At 44.8% G+C, this 19,930-nt stretch overlaps 1 protein-coding gene across 1 annotated transcript; it reads right to left on the reverse strand.

Moving 5' to 3' along the window:
* Positions 1-1,078: 1,078 nt before the first annotated feature.
* On the reverse strand, positions 1,079-14,771 carry SEC61A1 (SEC61 translocon subunit alpha 1). Its single transcript, XM_044451256.1, has 12 exons — positions 14,652-14,771; positions 12,717-12,784; positions 11,839-11,904; positions 11,660-11,738; positions 9,308-9,439; positions 9,035-9,144; positions 7,234-7,387; positions 5,523-5,683; positions 4,229-4,426; positions 3,591-3,782; positions 2,400-2,476; positions 1,079-1,495 (listed from the first exon to the last, which is right to left on the reverse strand). Exons 1-12 carry the CDS (start codon positions 14,656-14,658, stop codon positions 1,309-1,311), a joined length of 1,431 nt encoding a protein of 476 aa, XP_044307191.1. The 5' UTR covers positions 14,659-14,771; the 3' UTR covers positions 1,079-1,308.
* Positions 14,772-19,930: the final 5,159 nt, after the last annotated feature.

Consider the following 19,930-nt stretch of genomic DNA (forward strand, 5'->3'; position numbering starts at 1 on the left):
AGAGTGGAGATCTGGGGCAATGCCACCTTGACAAAGGGGGCATCTACTTGCAGGCTTCCTTTTATAGCAATGTTTTTATTTGGACCTATATAATACAAACAGATACCTTACAATGGCTGATATATCCTAACAGAAGTTGAGTCTCTAAGCAACTTTAAAGGAAGGAGGGCAAAAAATCCTTAGAGACTTTATGGCTACTTCTCCTGGTTCGTAGAAGTTGTCCTGAAGCAAGAGATCTTTGGCCCTGGAGAAGCGCCAGCAGTGCATCCCAGTCAGGTTGTGAAGCGCAAGAAGCATTCCTGGAAAGGAGGTGGGGAAGGTACAGACAACCCTGTGCAGAACTGTAGTCCCTGTTCCTGGCCAGGTAGAAAAAATAAAGTCTGGAGAGATATGCAAGTTTGGCCAGAGCAGCTTCTGTATACTCCTCAACAAGCCGGTAACTGGAAGAATACGGCACCCCTACCCACTAGGCTAGGATTTATTCAACATGACAGCAGGTAAGAACTTGTTGAGAGTATGCTAACCTCCAAGGGGAATACTGAATTGCACAGTTCTTCTCAGGATATAGAAAGAATACAGACAACTAGGACATCTCAGGTTCCCTGTATGGCATTGCTTGGTAACAGGACTGGTTGTTCTATGTAGAATTCCAAGGCAGGATTATGTCTTCCTATGAAGTAGCCTGACCTGAGATTTCTATGGACAGGCAGAACGTATCATTAGCCCCTGCAGAAGTAAGGCAACAATCAGATGCCAACAGTCCACCCTTAAACACGTGACCCAGAGTACTAGACATTGGGCAGTTGCTCAGTGGCAGTACCTGGAGGAAGAGTGAAGAGAGGTGCTTACACCAAAGACGGACAAGTAGCAAAATGGGGGTAGGAAGGAGCTCTCTCACTACCAAAGAGACAGACAATATACTGCAACAAATAAACTTCCATCCAACATATATACTGAAGACAGAAAAGTTTCAGCCATCTAGGAAGAGGATTTCTGGAGAACTAGGAGGGTGGCAAGAGACACCTACCTAAACTAGATTTAGGAGGGTTGCTGTGAACAATAATTAAGAACCAAAAACTTATTTTCTAAAAAGGATTTTTTTGCACATCTTCCAGCAATTTATAAAACAACAACCGAATACTAACAGAGTCTGAACCAAAGGAATGTGCTTTGGAAAACATTAAAATATGTGTTCCTATTAATGCAATGCACCATGTTACTGTGTTGCTGTTAATCTTTTTCACCTGATTTTTTAAAAAAATCCTAGAACACTCTTCAACCTCCCCTAGGGTCCATAGGACAATGCATTTAGAAGAGAAGTGCTCCCATGCTGCCAACTTCGCTCTGCTCCTTTACAAAGATTTCGAAGTACTGGTAAATAATAGTGACAGCCAGTAAGATCCCAGTGCCTGATCCAATTGCACCAAGGAAGTCTGCCAGCACAGAGAGGGCACCGATGCAGAGGCCACCAAACGCGGCTGCTGTAGGAATGTATCTGACAAGAGAGGGAAACAAATTCAAGTTAAACCCGAGTGGTTAAGGTTGGACCATCAGCATCATCCACAGGCACAGTTCCCAAAGAAAACGTGTCTTGCAGCCCCAGCTGGATGAAAAACGGTTTGTCTTTGTCTGGATAGTTGGGACATAATGGTAGGATCCAGAGAAAGTTACCTGTGCATTTGAGTCCCACCTAATGATCATCTTAACTGCCTCCTGGGTGTAGGATGACGTACAAGACTCATGCACCCTATACAGGTATAGTCACATGTAAATATGGAGCAAGCTTTTGCTCAATCACCACGTATGTGTATTTGAAGGAAGCAGCTCAACGTAAACAAGAGCTTGGGCATTCTGTACTAGAGCGTCACAGCACAAAGAAGCTAGGAAACCATGCAAGCCAGTAAACTTCCTCTAGCTTCAACACCTTTACCAAGTGCTGCAATTGCCCTTTTCTTCCCAATTCGGCAAACCATGAGGGCTAGAAGTTTTCTTTCTACACATTCAGCAGTTAGTCATAAAGATAATGAGTCCTCTTACAAAATTGGAATTCATCTGCTTGGAAACATCTTGAATACTGCAAGAGCTCCCAACAAGAGGTTTTCTTCCAGTTCTACTCCTTTGGGATAAACAGAGTGCTTGATCTAGATGTACAAGCAGATTCGCCTACCTTCTTCTCCCATACCACCTCTCCAGGCCCCTAAAATGCTAAACAGAAGGTCCTTGGACCCTGCAGAGGGTAGACTGTGATGTGGGGAGAAGGTGAGGGGAATCTAAAAATTGAGTACAGGCACTTCCTGTGATTACAGTCCTTTCATCCATGAAGGGGAGATCCAGAATCCAAACTGTAAGTTTGAGTGGCAGTATAGACTACAGTGAACCTGTGCATGTTTGAAACTCACCTGTTGAGTTCATGAACCATGGAGGTTTCTCTATGACCCCTCATAACCATCTGTTGCTCTTTCAGTTGTTTAGCAACCTGAATTGGCCAAAGTAAATAAGATTTAGTCTTCCTTGAGGTCAACTGATAAAACCCATTTCCTGTTAATATGCAAACAATCTCAGTGCTCATTTAAGAACTATAAAAAAGGCATGTCAAGGCTTTTGAAGTAGCAGTATTACAAATATTTCTGAAAAGTAAAATAAAAAGAGGTAAGTTGATGTGAGACATGCTTCAACATGCTGCCCATGGAAAGCATAACAACTTTTCAAGCACTATCTTACAGGATTTTTAGGGAAAACTGAATAATAACCATTCAAAGGTCAAACATGGAGGTGCCCTGTGGCATCCTAAAGACTAATATACTATATCATAAACTTTTGTGGGCCAAAGCCCATTTACTGTGAAGTTTATGACTCTTACCTCTTTGTCAATAACATGAACCTGACCCATACTTTTCTTAGCTCAAGATGATCAATAAGACAGAACTATACTGAGTAGTTTTAAATAGCGCTAAGCATTATAAAGCAATGCTCTGAAATTAACAGCACCTTGCTGGAATCAGACCACACACAAAAGGTCCCAGGTTCAATCGCTGGTATTTCCAAGAGCAGTGGACAAAGCACTGGTGCACATAATTAAACAGTCCACCATGGTTTATTTAAACTATGGTAGACCGTGATGTGTGCCAACTGCCATATTGAATGTTTGCTTGGCCACAGACTGTCATATCAAGTGAACCTGGCTGGAGAGGGCTATGTAGCACCAGATCACAGGTTATGTGAGCGTTATTTAACGATCACACACTCTCTGACACCCAGGTTAACACAACATATCATGGCCAGGCAGTGGATATTCAAATCCCTCCCAGTTCATGCTCCAGCTCACTCTGATCATGTGAACCAGATCAAAAATTCCTGAGTACTACCATTGGTTAGTGTAAACATTACTAAGCTAATGGAACAGTGGTTTCACTTGGAATAAGGGTCTTTTTTGCTTTCTTAGCGAAATGTTACCTTTGTATGGGGGGGGGGGGCAATGCCTGCTAGGAGAGTGCTAGACACAAGACTGCACCTTCTGTGAAGGAACAAACAGTTTCTCACAGAAATGAGCAAAAGCGTCCTGAGCTGTAGGATCCATGTTAGCTACTTACATCTTTGGCAGAGGAACCAGAGACCTCAATCCAGGTTTTAGAGAAGAATGCACAGGAGCCCAACATAAACACAATGTATACGACTGCATGGACAGGGTCTTCTAACACCGAGCTGAAAGATTCAGGAGGCGACAGATAATAACAAAGCCCGCCCACAGGATAGGAACGAGCAGGGCCTCCAGTGGATGTATCCTGCGATGGAAGTGGAGAGTTTTCAGAACATGCATTGACCCTTCTCAGCTGCACAAGTATGATGCAGCTGCTAAGGCCACAATTACATTATTTACAATATTCCCTGTATTATTTATGTATGCAAGCCATAATCTTTTGTTACACTTCAATCCTTTCTTCATGCATGTGGTCGGTGTGAAGAATATTCATTATGGCACCTGTGAGAACATACAGGAGCTCACAAGGGGACAAATACCAGCCCATGCTTAATATATGAAATGCTGCATGGCTCCTCAGGCAATGTGGGTCACTCCACACTATCCTGTATTATGTCTAGTCAGAAGCCAGTCCCACTGAATCCCATGAGATTTACTCAGGCTGTTCATACGCATATTATCTAAAACAACCAAAGAGATTTATCTTCAGAATGAGACTGGAGGAGGAGCATATCACAAGCAGATACTTACGGACCAAGTGCCCAGGAGGCTAACCAACAAGTTGCCACTGAAACGAGCAGAGAGCATCTGTGAGATCACATATAAGTTGGACACAAGTGCAGACTGAAGAATGATGGGAATATTGGAGGTGTAGAATAGTTTGATTGGGTAGGTATTGTACTGGCCACGGTAGCGAGCAGATTTGATAGGGAGGTCAACTCTGAAACCCTATAGATCACAAAAATGAGACCTGAATAGCAATAGAGACAATCCTTACTAACAGCCCACTTAAGCAAACCCCCAAAAGACTTCAACAAAATTATCTCAAAGTGCATTTTAGAAATAATTTACTCTTTAGCACACTAAAAGACAAAGGCAAATCAAGTACACTCTACGTTGAACACCATGCATTTCCATTGACCATGACATTTATTTATGCCATGCTAACCAATCTAGGTGGGGTTCTCCAGCAATATGTCACTCCCAAAGAACTTGGAATCTAAAAACAAATAGTAGAGAAATGGGGAGGGAACAAATGCCATCACAAAGCATACAGCTTAGGATTTCTTACAAGGAGAAGTCAAATGTCATACCGAAAAAGTGTGCTGCGGAGACTGGAAAACGGGGAAACAGTTGGCACCAATCCATATTTAGGATGGCAGTAGGTAAAATGGAAATTTATGACACTGCACTAACAGGCTGGAATGTATATTTAGGGGAAAACATGGAGGGGAACAAGGGAGATGGGTGAGCAGAGCTGGGATCCATTCTGCCAGCAGCAGATATTTTACCGGTGGGCAGACACAGCTGGGCGTAATCCAAGGAGAATGGAAGTGGGTGAAAAATCAGTGAAGCAATCACAGGAGCAGAATCACACAGTCAGAGTTTTGGTTAAGGTTTTTCTAGCGACAAAATTCTTCATCTCACAAGCTAATTGTTCAAAATCACCCAGAGAGCTTTGGCTATTAGGTGGCGAGGCAAGGAGGATGGATGGATAGATATGCAGCTCTGTGAGATTATCTTTGCAGAAAGGTTTAAACACAGACAGGTTTTAGACGACACTCAGACTCATTCACGAATATAGTTACCCATGAATGGTTCTGAGGTATCAACACAAATTCACAGAAGAAGAATCTGGTTTGATTTTAACAGGCACTTTTCCCATGTGCCTTGTAGAAGTGCCTACACTTTATAGAGGGAAAATGCTAACAAGCATTTACCATAAGGACAGAAACAAGCCCAGTGAACAGGCTACCACCTCCCAGGGCAGACAGACTATTCTTACCCTGCCGAATCCTGAACACTATTCCATAACTCTGTTTACCTGGAAGTAAATGACAACAGCAAAGACAAATATGGTGGCAATGAGGTTCATGAGATTGGGGAGGTTCTGGCGGTAGAAGGCTTCCCTGAGAGCTCTGACTTTATCTGTGCGGGTGGCCAGCAGATGGAAGAGGGCAATGATGGCACCTTCGAACTCCATGCCTGAAATGGACAAGCGCAAAAAAGACAATCAGCTGCCGGTAACTTGATGCTTTGCTTTATTCTGTTCATTTGCTTTTTCAAACGGATCAGGTACAAAATCTCCTGTCAGATGAGTCTCTCATTCTCCCACTGCTCCAAGCAGTAAGAGGTTACTCAAAAAGGAGACCGCAGGCCAGCTGAAGTGGGAAGCATCCCCTCCACATCCAGCTGTGACCCCTTCTCAGTCATGCAACATGCCACGACTGCATGAAGGTGCAGTAGCATAAGCCCGGCTGCACACAAATACAGCCGGCAGCAACTTCCGTGATCACCGAAGGCGTTTCCACAGCCCCCACTGTGCATCAGAACTGCTGGGCTGCGTACTGCTCACTATCCCCCACTAACCAAACATTAACCGCATCTGCATTAGGCAAGCACTAACCACATCTGTACTCTGCCTTCGTGAACCACTCATACTGAGCTTCAGAGGAGATACTACATGGGCATTCACGAAGTAGCCAGAAAAGAACAGTAGATTAGTACTGCCATGTATGGACATTCCGTAGACCTGAATGAGGCTTTCTTGGAGATGTGCGGAGATTGTATAAAACCCAAGCCTGCACTATGCAGAGCCCATTCTGAGCTAGTTTGTTTGATAAAATTGGCTCACGAGAAACCATTAGTCTCTTAAATATCACAACAATATGTGATATCAAATTATCTGGCATTTCCATAGAACAAATGCACCCCAAACTAGAATTTACTCTGAAGTGCTGCCTTTGCTGATACTTAATCTTGTATAAGGAGAGCCAGTGTGGTGTAGTGGTTAAGAGCCTGGGACTGGGACTCAGACAACCTGGGTTCGAGTCCCCCTCAGCCATGGAGCCAACTGGGTGACTTTGGGCCAGTCACAGACTCTCAGCCCAACCTACCTCACAGGGTTGTTGTGGGGATAAGATGGAGGAGAATGATTTAAGCTGCCTTGAGCCCTTTGTAGGAAAAAGGCAGGCTATAAATCCATAAATAAATAAATACATAAATAAGGGAGCTTTAGTTTTTTTGGGTGGTATAGAAATAAAAACAACAACAACATCAACGGCAAACTGTTGATTAAAGCAATGCAAACCAAACATACAGGCAAGAAAAAACTTAGACAACCTCCCCGTTCCTCCTTGCCAACACTTGTGCAATATGCCGGCTCTTGTGCAACATGCAAAACAAATGGGACACACATCCTGAGCACAACCTCACAGCAAGCAGCCCTGTCCACCTCCAGAACAGTGCAAACCAGGGGAGGTAGCCAAGGCTAACAAGGCACATCAGCCCTGACCACTGGCCATGATGAAAGGGGCGTGCAGGTGCTATAACCCATATGCTGGAAGGCAGCACTGTTGGACTTTTGTTGAAGAAGTGTCTGGGTCTATTTTTGCATGTCTGCCGAGCATGCTGATCTCTCTCCTGTTTCGTGGCAGCCTTGTCTGAAGCCCAGCCCCTCTGCACAGAAGCAATGAACTTGCTGTTAAGAAGGATGCTCCACTTCCCCTGCAAAGGATACCCATTCATGACATTACCTCGGCCAGTGTTTACTGTGGTTGGGCTGAAAGCCTTCCATACTATAGTCTCGCAGATGTTAGTGGCAATGAAGAGGGAAATTCCAGAACCAAGACCGTATCCCTTTTGCAGAAGCTCATCCAAAAGAAGAACTATCAACCCGGCAACAAAGAGCTGCAAGAACAAGTGAGAATTATTTATCAGAGGCATTATCACTGTTGGCGATAATATCAAATTATGCAGTAAAGCACTGCAAAATGAAGGTCGGTGATCACAGTAAATGCCTGCTTTGGGAGTGCACTTGGCAGCTCGTGCCAAGGCAGCCCTTGTGGGGAGATGCTTCTGTTCTTTCAGGCATGCGTCTGCTTGAATTTTCAGAATACCTCTTTTGCTTTAAATAGATACCACTGAATGCCTAAGTGCACACTTCTGGGGGGATGTGTATGCTGCCGTTCCTTCTATGTGAGCTAGAATGAAGGCTATCACATAAACCAAACTTTCCTAGACTCTGAAGACGTTCTAGCCCTGGGAAATCCACTTGCCGATTAAAGAACTTTTTTTACCTTAAGACACTCTTGGCACTATCTGGCTATTGCTTAATATTATTTCATTTTTATACTACCGAGAGTCAAGGTTTTCTAGGTGGTTAACAAGTAACGGAATACAATAAAAGAAAATACAAACAACCCAATGCTTGAACACTGTGTATTATATAGTACTACATGTTATTTTTGTTGATAAATTGTAATGACTTTGTTTATTACTTGCCTGAGAACTGTTGAAAGCACAGAACAGAAATTAAAATCAAATAGGTATTTGCACTGCAGTGTTTTTCATGTACTACGTCATGGCCAATCCCACTTTACAAAAGGGAAAAATGCTTGTGACCAGCTTCCCAATGTTAACCAATAAGCCAAAAGCCAAGCAGGTATTTGAATCCCTCTCTTCCTAGTCCAGGTCCACCACTGCTAACTGAGCTACCCAAGCTCCACTCATATAGTTCCACTTTGGTGGCCCAGGCACCAAAGTGGTGTAGACCAGACTGGGGAAAACAAACTGCAGCTCCAGGCAGAGAACCTGCTGCACAGTGCCAGGCTCAGCCCCAGCATTTTCAGACAGGGCTGGAAAAACTTCTGTCTCAAACCCTGGAAAGCTGCTACCAATCAGTATTGCCAATACTGGGTTACAAGAACCAGTGGTCTGACTTGCTACCAGGCAGCTTTCCCGTGACACAGAAAGCAGAACAATTTAGAGGAATCCAATGCTTCAAACCCCTTTGGGAGCAGATGTGATGGGCATATTGAAGTACGTACTGCAACTACCTATGCCCTCCTACAGAATACTCCTGCAGTGTGTCAGACTAATGCACATCCAGTCCAGATGTTTCCCTTCAGTAACACAGCCCACCCACAGTGCCGGAGACCCACTCTGAAACAGGGGCGGCTGGCATCAGCCATCATGCATTTGTACCTATCATCTCCTAACCAAAAAAGTACACTGCTCAGAGAGTTTCCTTCCCTAACTATGACGGCCAAGAGCTACTACAAGCAGATCTTCAAGAAAGCGTCCCTACTACTGATGAGGTAGGCACTGCAGGCTCACAATATATTCAGAGATGAAAGCATGCTCTAATAATAATGACTAACAAGAGCATTACAGATCTGATTAAATTCTCCTGAGATAGGTAGAGGGGCAAACAGCTTTGCAAAAGGGGTCTAGCTTTACATCTTGTAAAATGCAAGTGTTTCTACAGGCTTTTCTGCAGTTGGGGTTATCAGAAACCCCCTAGAAGCACTCGGTAAGTGGAATATAAGAAGTTACCTGAATCGTGATTAGCAAGCAGATTCCTGCTCCCATTTCGGATGGGTCTCCATACATCCCAGTCATTACATAAACGATAGACTGCCCAATAGTGATAATCATGCCAAACACTGGGAAATAAAATAAAATCACAAGGGGAAGAAAGACTGAATTAACCTAGACTCTAACTCCAAATTTTCCAAGAGGATGCAATTCATACTGTCCATTGACAGTATCCACAAAAGTTATTAGCAGAGCTCGAATGAAAGTTCTTCAGTGTCTGCCACTACTCACATTTCTGTGCCCCATTGAAGAGAGCTCTGTCTTTTGGCGTGTCCCCAACTTCAATGATTTTGGCACCGGCCAGCAGCTGCATGATGAGACCAGAGGTGACAATGGGAGAAATGCCCAGTTCCATCAGTGTGCCTGTTGGAAGGGAAAAGCAGAATGACACCACACAAACAGAGGATGGGAGAGGCAGCGTGACAGCGGCTCCCAGCCCCTCCTTTTTGACAATGTACACCTTTGCTCTCTCAATCTGATGGTGGGAAAAGCAGTCAGATTTGCAGCTAAAATTCCATCTCTCGCAGGTTTCCAAATGATCCATCACTCTTTTGTGTCTTTAGATCATGGCCACATTATTAGAGGCTAAGCACTGTATGAGAAGCTAAGCCTTATTCTTCAGAAACAGTTTTTTGCAGCATATTTAGTAACACATTAAACTGATGCAACATTTTCAACATGAGGTAACAGTGCCAATTCCAACTAGCCTGCAAAGAGGCAGATTCTACTTCAAGTCAAGCACTACTGAGTATGCCCCTAAACTACCTTGAATATTTGAAATAAGCATTTTGCCTATTCCAATTTATTTTTTTACAGATCACTTTTATAAACTGTTCAATTAGCAATCAGCTCTCAGAACAGTGTACAAGAACTAAAACAGTCTAAAAACAAACTAAAAACAAATATACATACATTATTAACATGGTAACAACATTCATGGGGCCATAAAATCCACCAACAGTGCCAATAATAATAAAGTAAGGTTGCTTACCTGTAACCAATGTTCTTCGAATGGTCATCTGAGCAATCACACATATGGAAAACAGGCCCTGTGCTCGTGCAGAGCCCATATGTGTAATGCACAGGAACCACAAAGAACAATACCTAATACAAGAATAAAACCATTCACACAATGCCAACAATCATATAGATAAAACCAGTATAAAATCCAAAACATTGTTCAACAATTAAAATGCTGGGAAAATAAAAAGGTTTTGACCTGGCACCAAAATATATACAGAGTCACTGCCAAGCACACCTCCCAGATTTTAAAATACTAGATCTGAACGAAAATAAAGCAAAATTGGAAAACTGGGACTGGGGGCTTAAAGGAATGCTCAGGGTGCAATCCTGTGGCCTGATGTGGTACAAAGAACCACATCAGCTCATAGACCTCAGAGGGGGAAGGTGCTAGAAGGTAGGGAGAGGATGCAGCCAGGAGCACAGGGCTGCATTGCTTGCAATTGGTGTCCCAGCCGCCTTCCCTTCTTGTGAACCCTAAATCTAGATAGCTGGAAATGGTGATCTAGAAAAAAGGTGCGGTGCAAAGCAGCCAAGATCATGCAGCCACACCCTGCATTGGATGCTAGCCTCTAGTTCACCACTAATTTTAGCAACAGGATTGTGCCCTAGGACAAGCAAGGGCAAAATCATTCAGAGTAGGAGAAGCTTGCTTTATGAGTAAGTGACATTTGGCAATAGTTCATTGTAGCTCTGCATGTAAATCCATCATCTTATGAACTTTCTACTTATGCATATTTGAAACAAGAGTGCTCTGCAGAAATGCCAGCTCCATAAGGCTCCTTCTTCCATTGGCTGTCGCCTGGCAGCAGGCAGCAGGCTGAAAAAAGCGAGGGAAGGAAGAAAGCCCAACGCCATCAGCTCTGCTGAGCCCAGCACTCCTTCCTTGAGCTGCAGCACTCTAGCTAGTCACAAGAACTAGGACCCACATTTACTTCTTCTCTCCTCCTCCCTCCCAATCCCTTTTCCTTCTGTGTTGTACCCTCTATACTTTAAGGTCAAGGACAAAGACTGTCTTACACTATTACTAATCTTTGTATGTCACTCTGTGTCCATTATTTTGGCTGAAGAGTAATGCCAAAGGAGTAAAAGGCAGGAGGTGCGTATGTGTTATATAGTGGCAAACAACGTGTCAGGATGGCTGCAGGTGCGGCTTTGCCTCAGCCATGACCTTTGCTGGCCTGAAGCCGGTCAGTATCTCAGACCAAATTAGCAATATGGCAATAATAGTGCCCTACATTGCAGAATTGTTGTTATGATTAATGCGTTAATACATCTCCAAGAGTATTATTACTGTCATTTTTACATTACAGCACCAGCATAGTCATCAAAAACCTTCAAAACCTATTTTTCAATTTCAATATTTGGCCATAATTCAGACAAAGTTATACATATTTAATCCCAATATTTTCAGTAGGAAAGCTGGGCAGTTGCATAACTTTCCCACTGAAATCTGATGAACTTTCTTAGGTTAGGGATAGAACCCAATCCATTTTGCTACACAACATGCAAAAGTGAAGTCTCTCGGCAGACATAGCCTTTTGCTTAGGAAGACATTCTTACCTCTGTTTGAAGCCAGAATTACTCTCATCCAGTAGAAGGGATCTGCCGAATCTGATGACATAATGCCGAACAGGGGAATCTGAAGTTCCAAGAGATAACATAAGATTAACCCTGCTTTAGCTCCGCAGCATTGGAATAAAAAAAAGGGGGGGAGGGTTGAAGTACAATTAAGAACATACCTGGCAGCAAACCAGAAAGATGAAGAGGGTGATGGCTGTCCATAGTACCTTTTCTTTAAATTGGATCTACAGCAGGGGGTGAGATTATAGAAATAATGGCCATTAGCATGCTGTCAGGGCTAAAAGTAAGGACTAATTGATCATGCTCAACTGCCAGTGTCATGCTGGTAGAGAGAGCCCCAGAAAGATAACTTCCCTGTCCACTCCTCCAACAGGCCCCATGCTACACTGAAGATGGGCTACAGCAGAGGTGGTCTGAGAGGGAATGGAATCATGGGGAGGCAGCTGTAGCCAACATTATGCTTCCTCATTCTCTACCTTCAGCCAGGGGACCATGGACCACTAGGAGGCCTGTAGCATCCCTCCTTGGAAGGAGGCAGTGGGAAGACCAGGCTGGCTCCGCCCATCAGCCAGAGCAATTGCAGGCAGATTGCTTCCCACCATCCTCTGCCAGCAAAGGCACTTAACACCAACTGCCAGTTATCCTCCAACTGCAGAAGGAAGGGTAAACACATGATTGCCTCTGCCACTGGAACAAAGACCACTGATTCACTTGGAGCACCTGTATCTATTCAAGACCACAAGCAAAGAAAGCCAACCTGGTCACAACTGGATGTAAATGCATGCTAATAACCCAATATTTAATTCTGGCAGAGTCAAGTGGATCTCCCTCTTTGGCTTCTGTCCTCCACTACCCTTCCCTTTTGTGTGGTGTCTCATTTTTAAAAACATGTTAAAGTCTGAAGGCAGTAGCTATGTCCTATTTTTAAAATGATGTGAGTTGCTTTGGGAAGCAATATTTTTCTGAAAAACAGGATAAAAAGAAAAGATTCCTCCCATAAACATGAACTCCTGTAAATATCGAACTGAGTGCATACCTTCCTTTCTGGCTTTTGGATCTCAGGCAAGATAACACAGAAGGGCTTGATTATTTCAAGGAATTTAACTGTGGAGAAAGATTTTTTGGTTAAGAATAGAAATAAGTTGATTAACAAGCTCACGGAGTATAAGAAAATCCACCAACAGTGGCAGTGTTAGGTTTGAACACAAAGACTTGTCCAAATCTTGCCCTTCAAGTGACTTATGCAGTAACATTAAGGAAATTAGTCATATGTCTCACTCCACGTATCTTCAGGAACCAAAAGATAATGCAAAACAGGTTACCATTAGTCCAACTTTACTTAAACAAAAATCATATGAAGTGAGATATGGTCTCAACTCTTACTTTCAAACCAAATCATTATTTTGAGTAGAACCAATGTACCACTAATTTGGGAAGTCAATGGCAAGATGCTGTCTTAGCTCTCAGAGAAAAACTTAATCACAACATTAACCTGCACTTTCCAACAAGCACAAATAATGACTTTGTAATGGCACTGTGATACAAGCATTGCTGATGTCAGCATCACTGTGATGCTCCACAGGTATTAAAATTAGAGCTTCTTCAGTTCATGCAGTGTTCATCATACATTCCACTTTGCACTAGGAAATATCACTATGTTTGATGTACTCTTGCCTAGAAGCAGAAAGAAGACCCGGGAAGAGCATCTGAAAGGATGTTATCAACTAACAAGCTCATTTTAAGCAGGAGCATAGATTTTAAAAAATCCTACAGGTGTAAGAAAAGCCTTAAGCACTACTTTTAAGAAAGCAGAGAGTAACAAGTTGTATTTTTGTGCTTAGGAGAATTAAAGATGTTAACATTCCACATCACAGTGAAAGCAATTCTAAGTTTCAAATGAAAACTAATCGCCACCCCCACATTGCCGGATGAAATACCATTATACTACAATCCAAACAAAGAAATGTGTTTCAGATAGGAATTGTGTTATCTGACAAAGGCAAGGGACTGGCCATCACCACAAAGCATGCATAGCTACATTAAAGAAACTTTTAACAAATGGCCTGGGAGAAACCCAATGGGGCTTTCCTTGTGGACCATCATTGCCTCTTTACCCCTACCTAGAAGGCAATGCATGTGATGAAATATGTCTGCACTGAGAACCAGAAGGCAGCAGAGAAACTGTAAGGAGAGTGTTATTTTCACATAAGACTACACTCAGGTGAAAGTGCAAAACTATGGTTCCTATACAGTGCAAGCTTTATTTGAAAAATAAAGGTTTTCCCTCCCTGATGGTGCTTTTTAAATGCTTGTTCCTTTATAAAGTATCTCCAAGTCCAACCTGGGCCACGAGAGTGCCCAAGTTGACATGGTTCTTAGCATATAATAGAGTCGAGTGTCCGAGAGTGCAAAACCAGAGACAGTGATTTGGGTCTCACCTCAACTTATTTTCTCAATAAACGTATCCCCCATCTGCAGGTGGGGATGACAACAACACCAAATCAGTTCACCAGATTGCTGGGAAGATCCCAGGGCATGAATCATTTTGGACCCTAAAGATGTGCCACGTAATAACTCCTTGGCAGGGAATTTATCTTCCCAATACCCAAATGTTCTCCCCTCCCTACACACACTTCGGGACTCAGGTGTCCCTCTCCCTTGCACGACCTCAGCAAGAATCATCCTAACTGCTGATCCGAAAAATCAAGGGGACTCCACGCTCGCGACCGGCTCTCCGGGCGATGATCTTCGCCCTCCGATTCCTTTCAGACTGCAGTGCATACAGATCTTCCTCCCACGCCGCCATTTCGCCCTCGCCTGCCCCTCTCCATCAACGGAGCCTCCCTGGCGGCGCTGCCTCGTCCCAGTGGAAGAAGCGCCCCCCGCTCTCCCTCGTGCCTGCCCGAAGGGAAGGGTAGGCCCCCTTCGCCGGCCCTCCTAAACGCCAACCCCGCAGTTGCCCGATACTCACGCCCCATCTCGGCCGCTCTCAACGCGGAAAAGGGAAGGATCAAACAGGAGCACCGATTCCAGCCCTCTCCTCGGAGAGACACGTCAGTTGATTGAACCTTCTCAGCCCCCTTCCGCTTCCTGCCACGCACTGGAGGCCCGCTAACCAGGAGCAACCCGCGCAGGCGCAATAGAACTTTTCGTACTTCACTCGGACATCTCTGCTCTGTGCCTCTCCCGCAGGACTACAAGTTCCAGCAGCCTCTTCGAGAAGCCAAGCCTCCTCTGGTTTTAACGCTCGCAGCGCGCATCAGAACAATACGTCTCTACGGATTCCAGTCACTCCTCCGTTGCCCGGCCACGCTTTGCATAATAGTCAACCGAGGCGCGCTCCTTTCCTAGTTCATGGTATGGGAGTCCCTGGGGTTGAATTTTGCCTGCACCGTAGCCCCACCAAGGGACTACGTAGCACTGCCTGCCGAACGTTTGCTGTTGCCCTTGGCTTTCTGGGAATCGTGGTCTTGTGCAGCCGCCATTTTAGAACCAAGGGAGTCAAGGGCTGGAGGTCAGGCTTTATACACGAGGGCAATAGCAGTGTTTGCATGTCCTTGTTTTAACAGTGTAGGCCACGTCCCGTGGCAGTGCCAAATCAAAATAGTCAGGATAAGGAGCGTTTCAGAGCAAGAGCTTGTAAATAGGGAATAGACGAGCGGACCTGTAACAACCTAGCATGCCAGTTGCCAACCAGGTGCCAACCAGACAGCCATTCCAACCCACTTGCTTGTTGCTGTTATTCCAAGGAAGGCTTGCAAGGGTCTGCAGTAACTGAGCAAGTATACTGTTCCTTTTGGGAGCGGGGATGAGGCTGTTTTTGCTTTTAAAATACTCTTTCAAAGAGCAAATAAGTATTTAAAAACTCATACAACTTAGAACAATTGACTAACCTATCTTTTTTGTAGTGAAAGTTACTGAGAGCAAGGATTTGATAAATTTATGTGCCACATACGATTTTAAAAAACCAACAACAGTACATTTAGTACTTCCAAATCTTCCTATGTGAAGCGGAAGGTATATTTTTCAGCTCAGTTTGTAAAATAAATACATTTGTGCAAAAATAAGACACTTTAAAAGTATCTGGTTTGGTTTGCCCTTTAAACAAATGCAGCTGATGAATTAGTTCTTTTCTAGGATAATAAACAATCTGATAACCTGATTGTTGTTGTTGTTTTTACATTTGTATGATGCCCTGTAGCCCATAGGCTCTTTGGATGGCTTACAATAGTACAAATTCAGTTGCAAAATACAATACTATAACCAAAACAAAAATACAATATTAATTACAAAAGCAATTCAGAAATAAAACAGGAATACTTAATATAATAGCATACATATCACAAAGCAACAATAAAATGCAACTATAACTAACCCTGCCAAAAAATCCCAATGCCCAAGCCAGCACAGCTGGCTGAAAAGGTGGTGGCTAGTGCAGCCGGACCTCAACATCACCTCGACTCTGCAGCTGCAACTGGGAGAAGCAACTGCTCCCCTTCCTTCCTCTCCCTGGCGGCAATTTCACTCCCAGTGTCAAGGGGGGGCACTATGACAAGCAATGGGTGCCGCAGAAACTGCAGTGCTCTGCAGAGGATGCAGATGTAGGCCCAAATAGGCCCCAAATGATTATGTTCAGCTCCTATGGGCTGATGAGGGGATTACTCCCCTTAACTTTGCCTACTTTATTGTTGCTGTTGCAATTTTGCAAATGTCGAGATTACTTTAATGTACTGATGCCACCTCCTGTTTTTAGTGGCTCAAATTTGACTCCATTTCTCTCCACTTTCACCAGCTGAACTGAAAGAAGCAAAGTGATTCTTGCTATTACAAGATGCTAGTTAAATCTAGTTTGATTAGTTAACCAAAGTCTCAAATCAAGGATATGTAGGTGATGTGACACACACAACACAGTACATAAGTAAAATGATCTTGATAGTGCATCCAGTTTCTACATGTTATATAAATGTACATATTTTAAAGGATCAAAATTGAAAATTCTTTAATAATATTATAGAACAGTGGTAGCCAGACTTGTTTAGTAGAAGAACCACACATGATAAATGTCAGGTGTTTGTGAGTGGCAAGCGGGTGGCCATGGGCAGCAAGTGGCAAGTTAGCACTCATGGGTGCCTTCAATGGCGAGTGGCAAGCCACAAAATACACTCAAAGAGCTGCATGTTCCTCCCAAGCCTCAGTTTGTCCATCCCCATTATAGAATCACAGAGTTTTTTATGTGCAGAGATTCACTACAAAACTCTAGCTTCAGTTAACTAATTTTTCTTCAATTAGCTTAAAATGCGGCCTGCGGCCTGTGAGGCTTATAAGGCAGTGTCTCTTAGCTGTGACCTGGGCTGCCCGAGGACTCCCTTCTCTGGGGGCAGGTATATTATATTATATTAATGTATTTTTGTCCTTGTGTGAGTGTGGGTTTTTGTCTGGGAGAACTGGGCGACTGAAGAGTAGCGCAGGACAGACAAGGCAGGGGAACAAGGTAGAGTCTCTGAGGGGTTCCCAGTGTCAGGCCAGGAGATGGCCTTGGCGGGAATCACAGGTGTGGCTGTCTGCTGCAACAGCTGCGACATGTTCGACCTTCTCCTTCAGGAGAGGCAGGGATACACTTGTCCTCTGTGCAAGCTTGTGACCCTCCTAGAGGAGGAGATGAGGTGTCTGAGGGCCGAGAGGGCTCTCCAGGCTCCCCAGGAGCAGTCCACGTCCAGACAGAGGGTTGAGGAACGGGACACGGGAGGAGCAGCTGGGGAAACATGGAGGCATGTCACCCACAGGAGGAGGAGGCCAGCACGGCCTCCTCCTTCTCCTGGCACCGATCTGGAGCTAGTGTTGCCAATTGCAGCACCCCAAAACACCCCAAAAGTAGTTGGCCAGAGGAAGGCCACATAGTAAAAACACCACAGTTATACTGTCCCAGAAGGAAGGGCAGATAAGAACAAAATGAACTTTGTGTAACCCACAGCTAACACACTAGCCTACCCTCAAATACAGTAATCAAAGGGACAGTGGAAACTGGTTCTAGCCGTCATGAAAGTTGCAAATGTGCAGGGAGTAAGAACATGGCAAGCCTGTGTGAATCTCGAGCAGATAAGAAATAGACATGGGAAATGTCCTTGACAGAAGAAAGGACTGTTTCTCCAGCATGGGAGGGGGTACATACATTGATGTATCGATGCATTAGAAGTGTATGAGGTGACCTAGTTGGTTACCTAGGGTATAAAATGCATGTACTGGGGTGCAACTTTCAAGACACTGCTTTGGGCTGAATGTCCTCTTTTGTCTCCCTTTATTCTATAGTGCACTAAAATAAAGCTGATTTTGGCTCTAAGTCTCGTCTCAGGCTCCTTTTGGCTCTGGTCTGGGGTCCACCCGGGTTTGCCCTAGCTGTTGAGTGGCTGAGTTTGGTAACACTAGGAAACAGGTTCTCTCTGCTTGGGAAGGCTGGGGCTGATGAGGACTTGGGGAACCAGCAGGACCCCCAGCCTGGGACCACAGGCGGCCAGGAGGCTATTGCAGGAGAGGTGAGGGCCAGGGCACAGCCACCTACCACCACCGGGAAGAAATGGCAGCGGGTGATTGTCATTGGGGACTCCCTGCTGAGGGGCACTGAAGTGGTGGTGTGCCACCCTGACCCTGAAGCAAGGGAGGTGTTTTGCCTGCCAGCCGCACACATCTGGCATGTGAAGGATAGAGTGGAGCATCTTGTTCGCTCTGGGGGTCACCAGCCCCTTCTGGTGATCCATGTGGGGATAAATGACATAGCCAGCAGGGTGTGGGTGGAATCACCAGGGACTTCGAGGCCTTGGGGAAGAAACTCAGTGACTTAAAGGTCCAAGTGGCCTTTTCATCTATCTTACCGGTCCAGGGTTTTGTGGGGCAGGGAAAGGAGGGTCACTGAGGCTGGGGGAAAGAGGGGCATTAGCTTAGCTTAGGCTGGGGATTCCAAAGAAAGGAAGTGGTGGGAAGGAGTTGAGATGCATGTACACCAATGCTAGGAGCATGGGTAATAAGCAGGAAGAGCTTGAAGCTCTCCTGGGAATAAGAGGGTATGACCTGGTGGAGATCACAGAAACTTGGTGGGTTGAAAGGCAAGACTGGAATGTAAACATAGAGGGGTATCACCTGTTTAGGAAGGTCAGGAAGGGAAAGGGGCAGAGATGAAGCCTGACATGTCAGAGAAGAGATAGGATGCAGTGAGATTGAATGCAGTGCAGGAGATCTGGTTGAGGCAGTCTGGGTGAAACTAAGGGGTTTTGACAGGGAGAGGGACCTGACAGTGGGGGTATGTTATTGCCTTCCAGGTCAACTTGAGACCCTGGATGATGTCCTGACAGATGAGATTCTAAGGATATCTCGAGGGAGGAACACAGTAATTATGGGAGATTTCAGTCTCCCAGATATTAGTTTGGAGACTCACTCAGAGTGACAGCCAGGTCATGTTGCTTCCTAGATGCTATAGAGGGAGGTTTTTTCACGCAGAGGGTCTGAGAGGTGACGATGGAGGGGAACATCCTTGACTTGGTTTTGACCAACAGGGAGGAAGTGATAGATGAGGTACAGATTAGAGGAGCTCTGGATCTGAGTGATCATCCATTGCTTTGAAATCAGGGGAATGGGGATGGGCAGCAGGTCGAGCACTAGATGCTGGGACTTCAAGAGGGCCAACTTTGGTCAACTGAAGGCCAGACTGGGGAAAGTCTCCTGGGATAGATGACTTGAAGGCAAGGGAGTTGAGGAGGGGTGGATGGTACTCAAAAGGGAGGTTTTAGAGGTGCAAGCCTTGATGATACCTCTAGTTAGTAAGGTGGGGAGATGAAGGAGAGTGCTGCCATGGATGCGAAAGGAGGTGGTTAGAGGGATTAGACGCAAGAGGAACCTCCATAGGAAATGTGTCCTGGGGCAAATAGACAAAAGGATATCCTGGGAGGAGGAGGCCCATTGCAGAAGGATTCTTCACAAGGCTAAGGCTGGTTACAAGGTGAGACTTGCAAAGAATATCAAGAGCAACAAAAGGGACTTCTGTCAGCATGTAAATAGGAAGAGGAAGGGGAGACAGGTAGTGGGACCGTAAAATAAAGAGGAAGGGGATCCAGTGACTGAAGCGAGGGAACAGGCAGAGATGCTAAATGACTATTTTGCCTCTGTATTCTCCCCAAAGCAGGACGGGGGATATCCTCATAGGAGATTAGATGAGGCCGGGGACTTAGGGGCACAGATTAGAGTCATCCCCCTAGAAGTTGA

This window comes from Varanus komodoensis, unplaced genomic scaffold (assembly GCF_004798865.1).
Source record: "Varanus komodoensis strain SLA01 unplaced genomic scaffold, ASM479886v1 scaffold6_2, whole genome shotgun sequence".
Taxonomy (NCBI): Eukaryota; Metazoa; Chordata; class Lepidosauria; order Squamata; family Varanidae; genus Varanus; species Varanus komodoensis.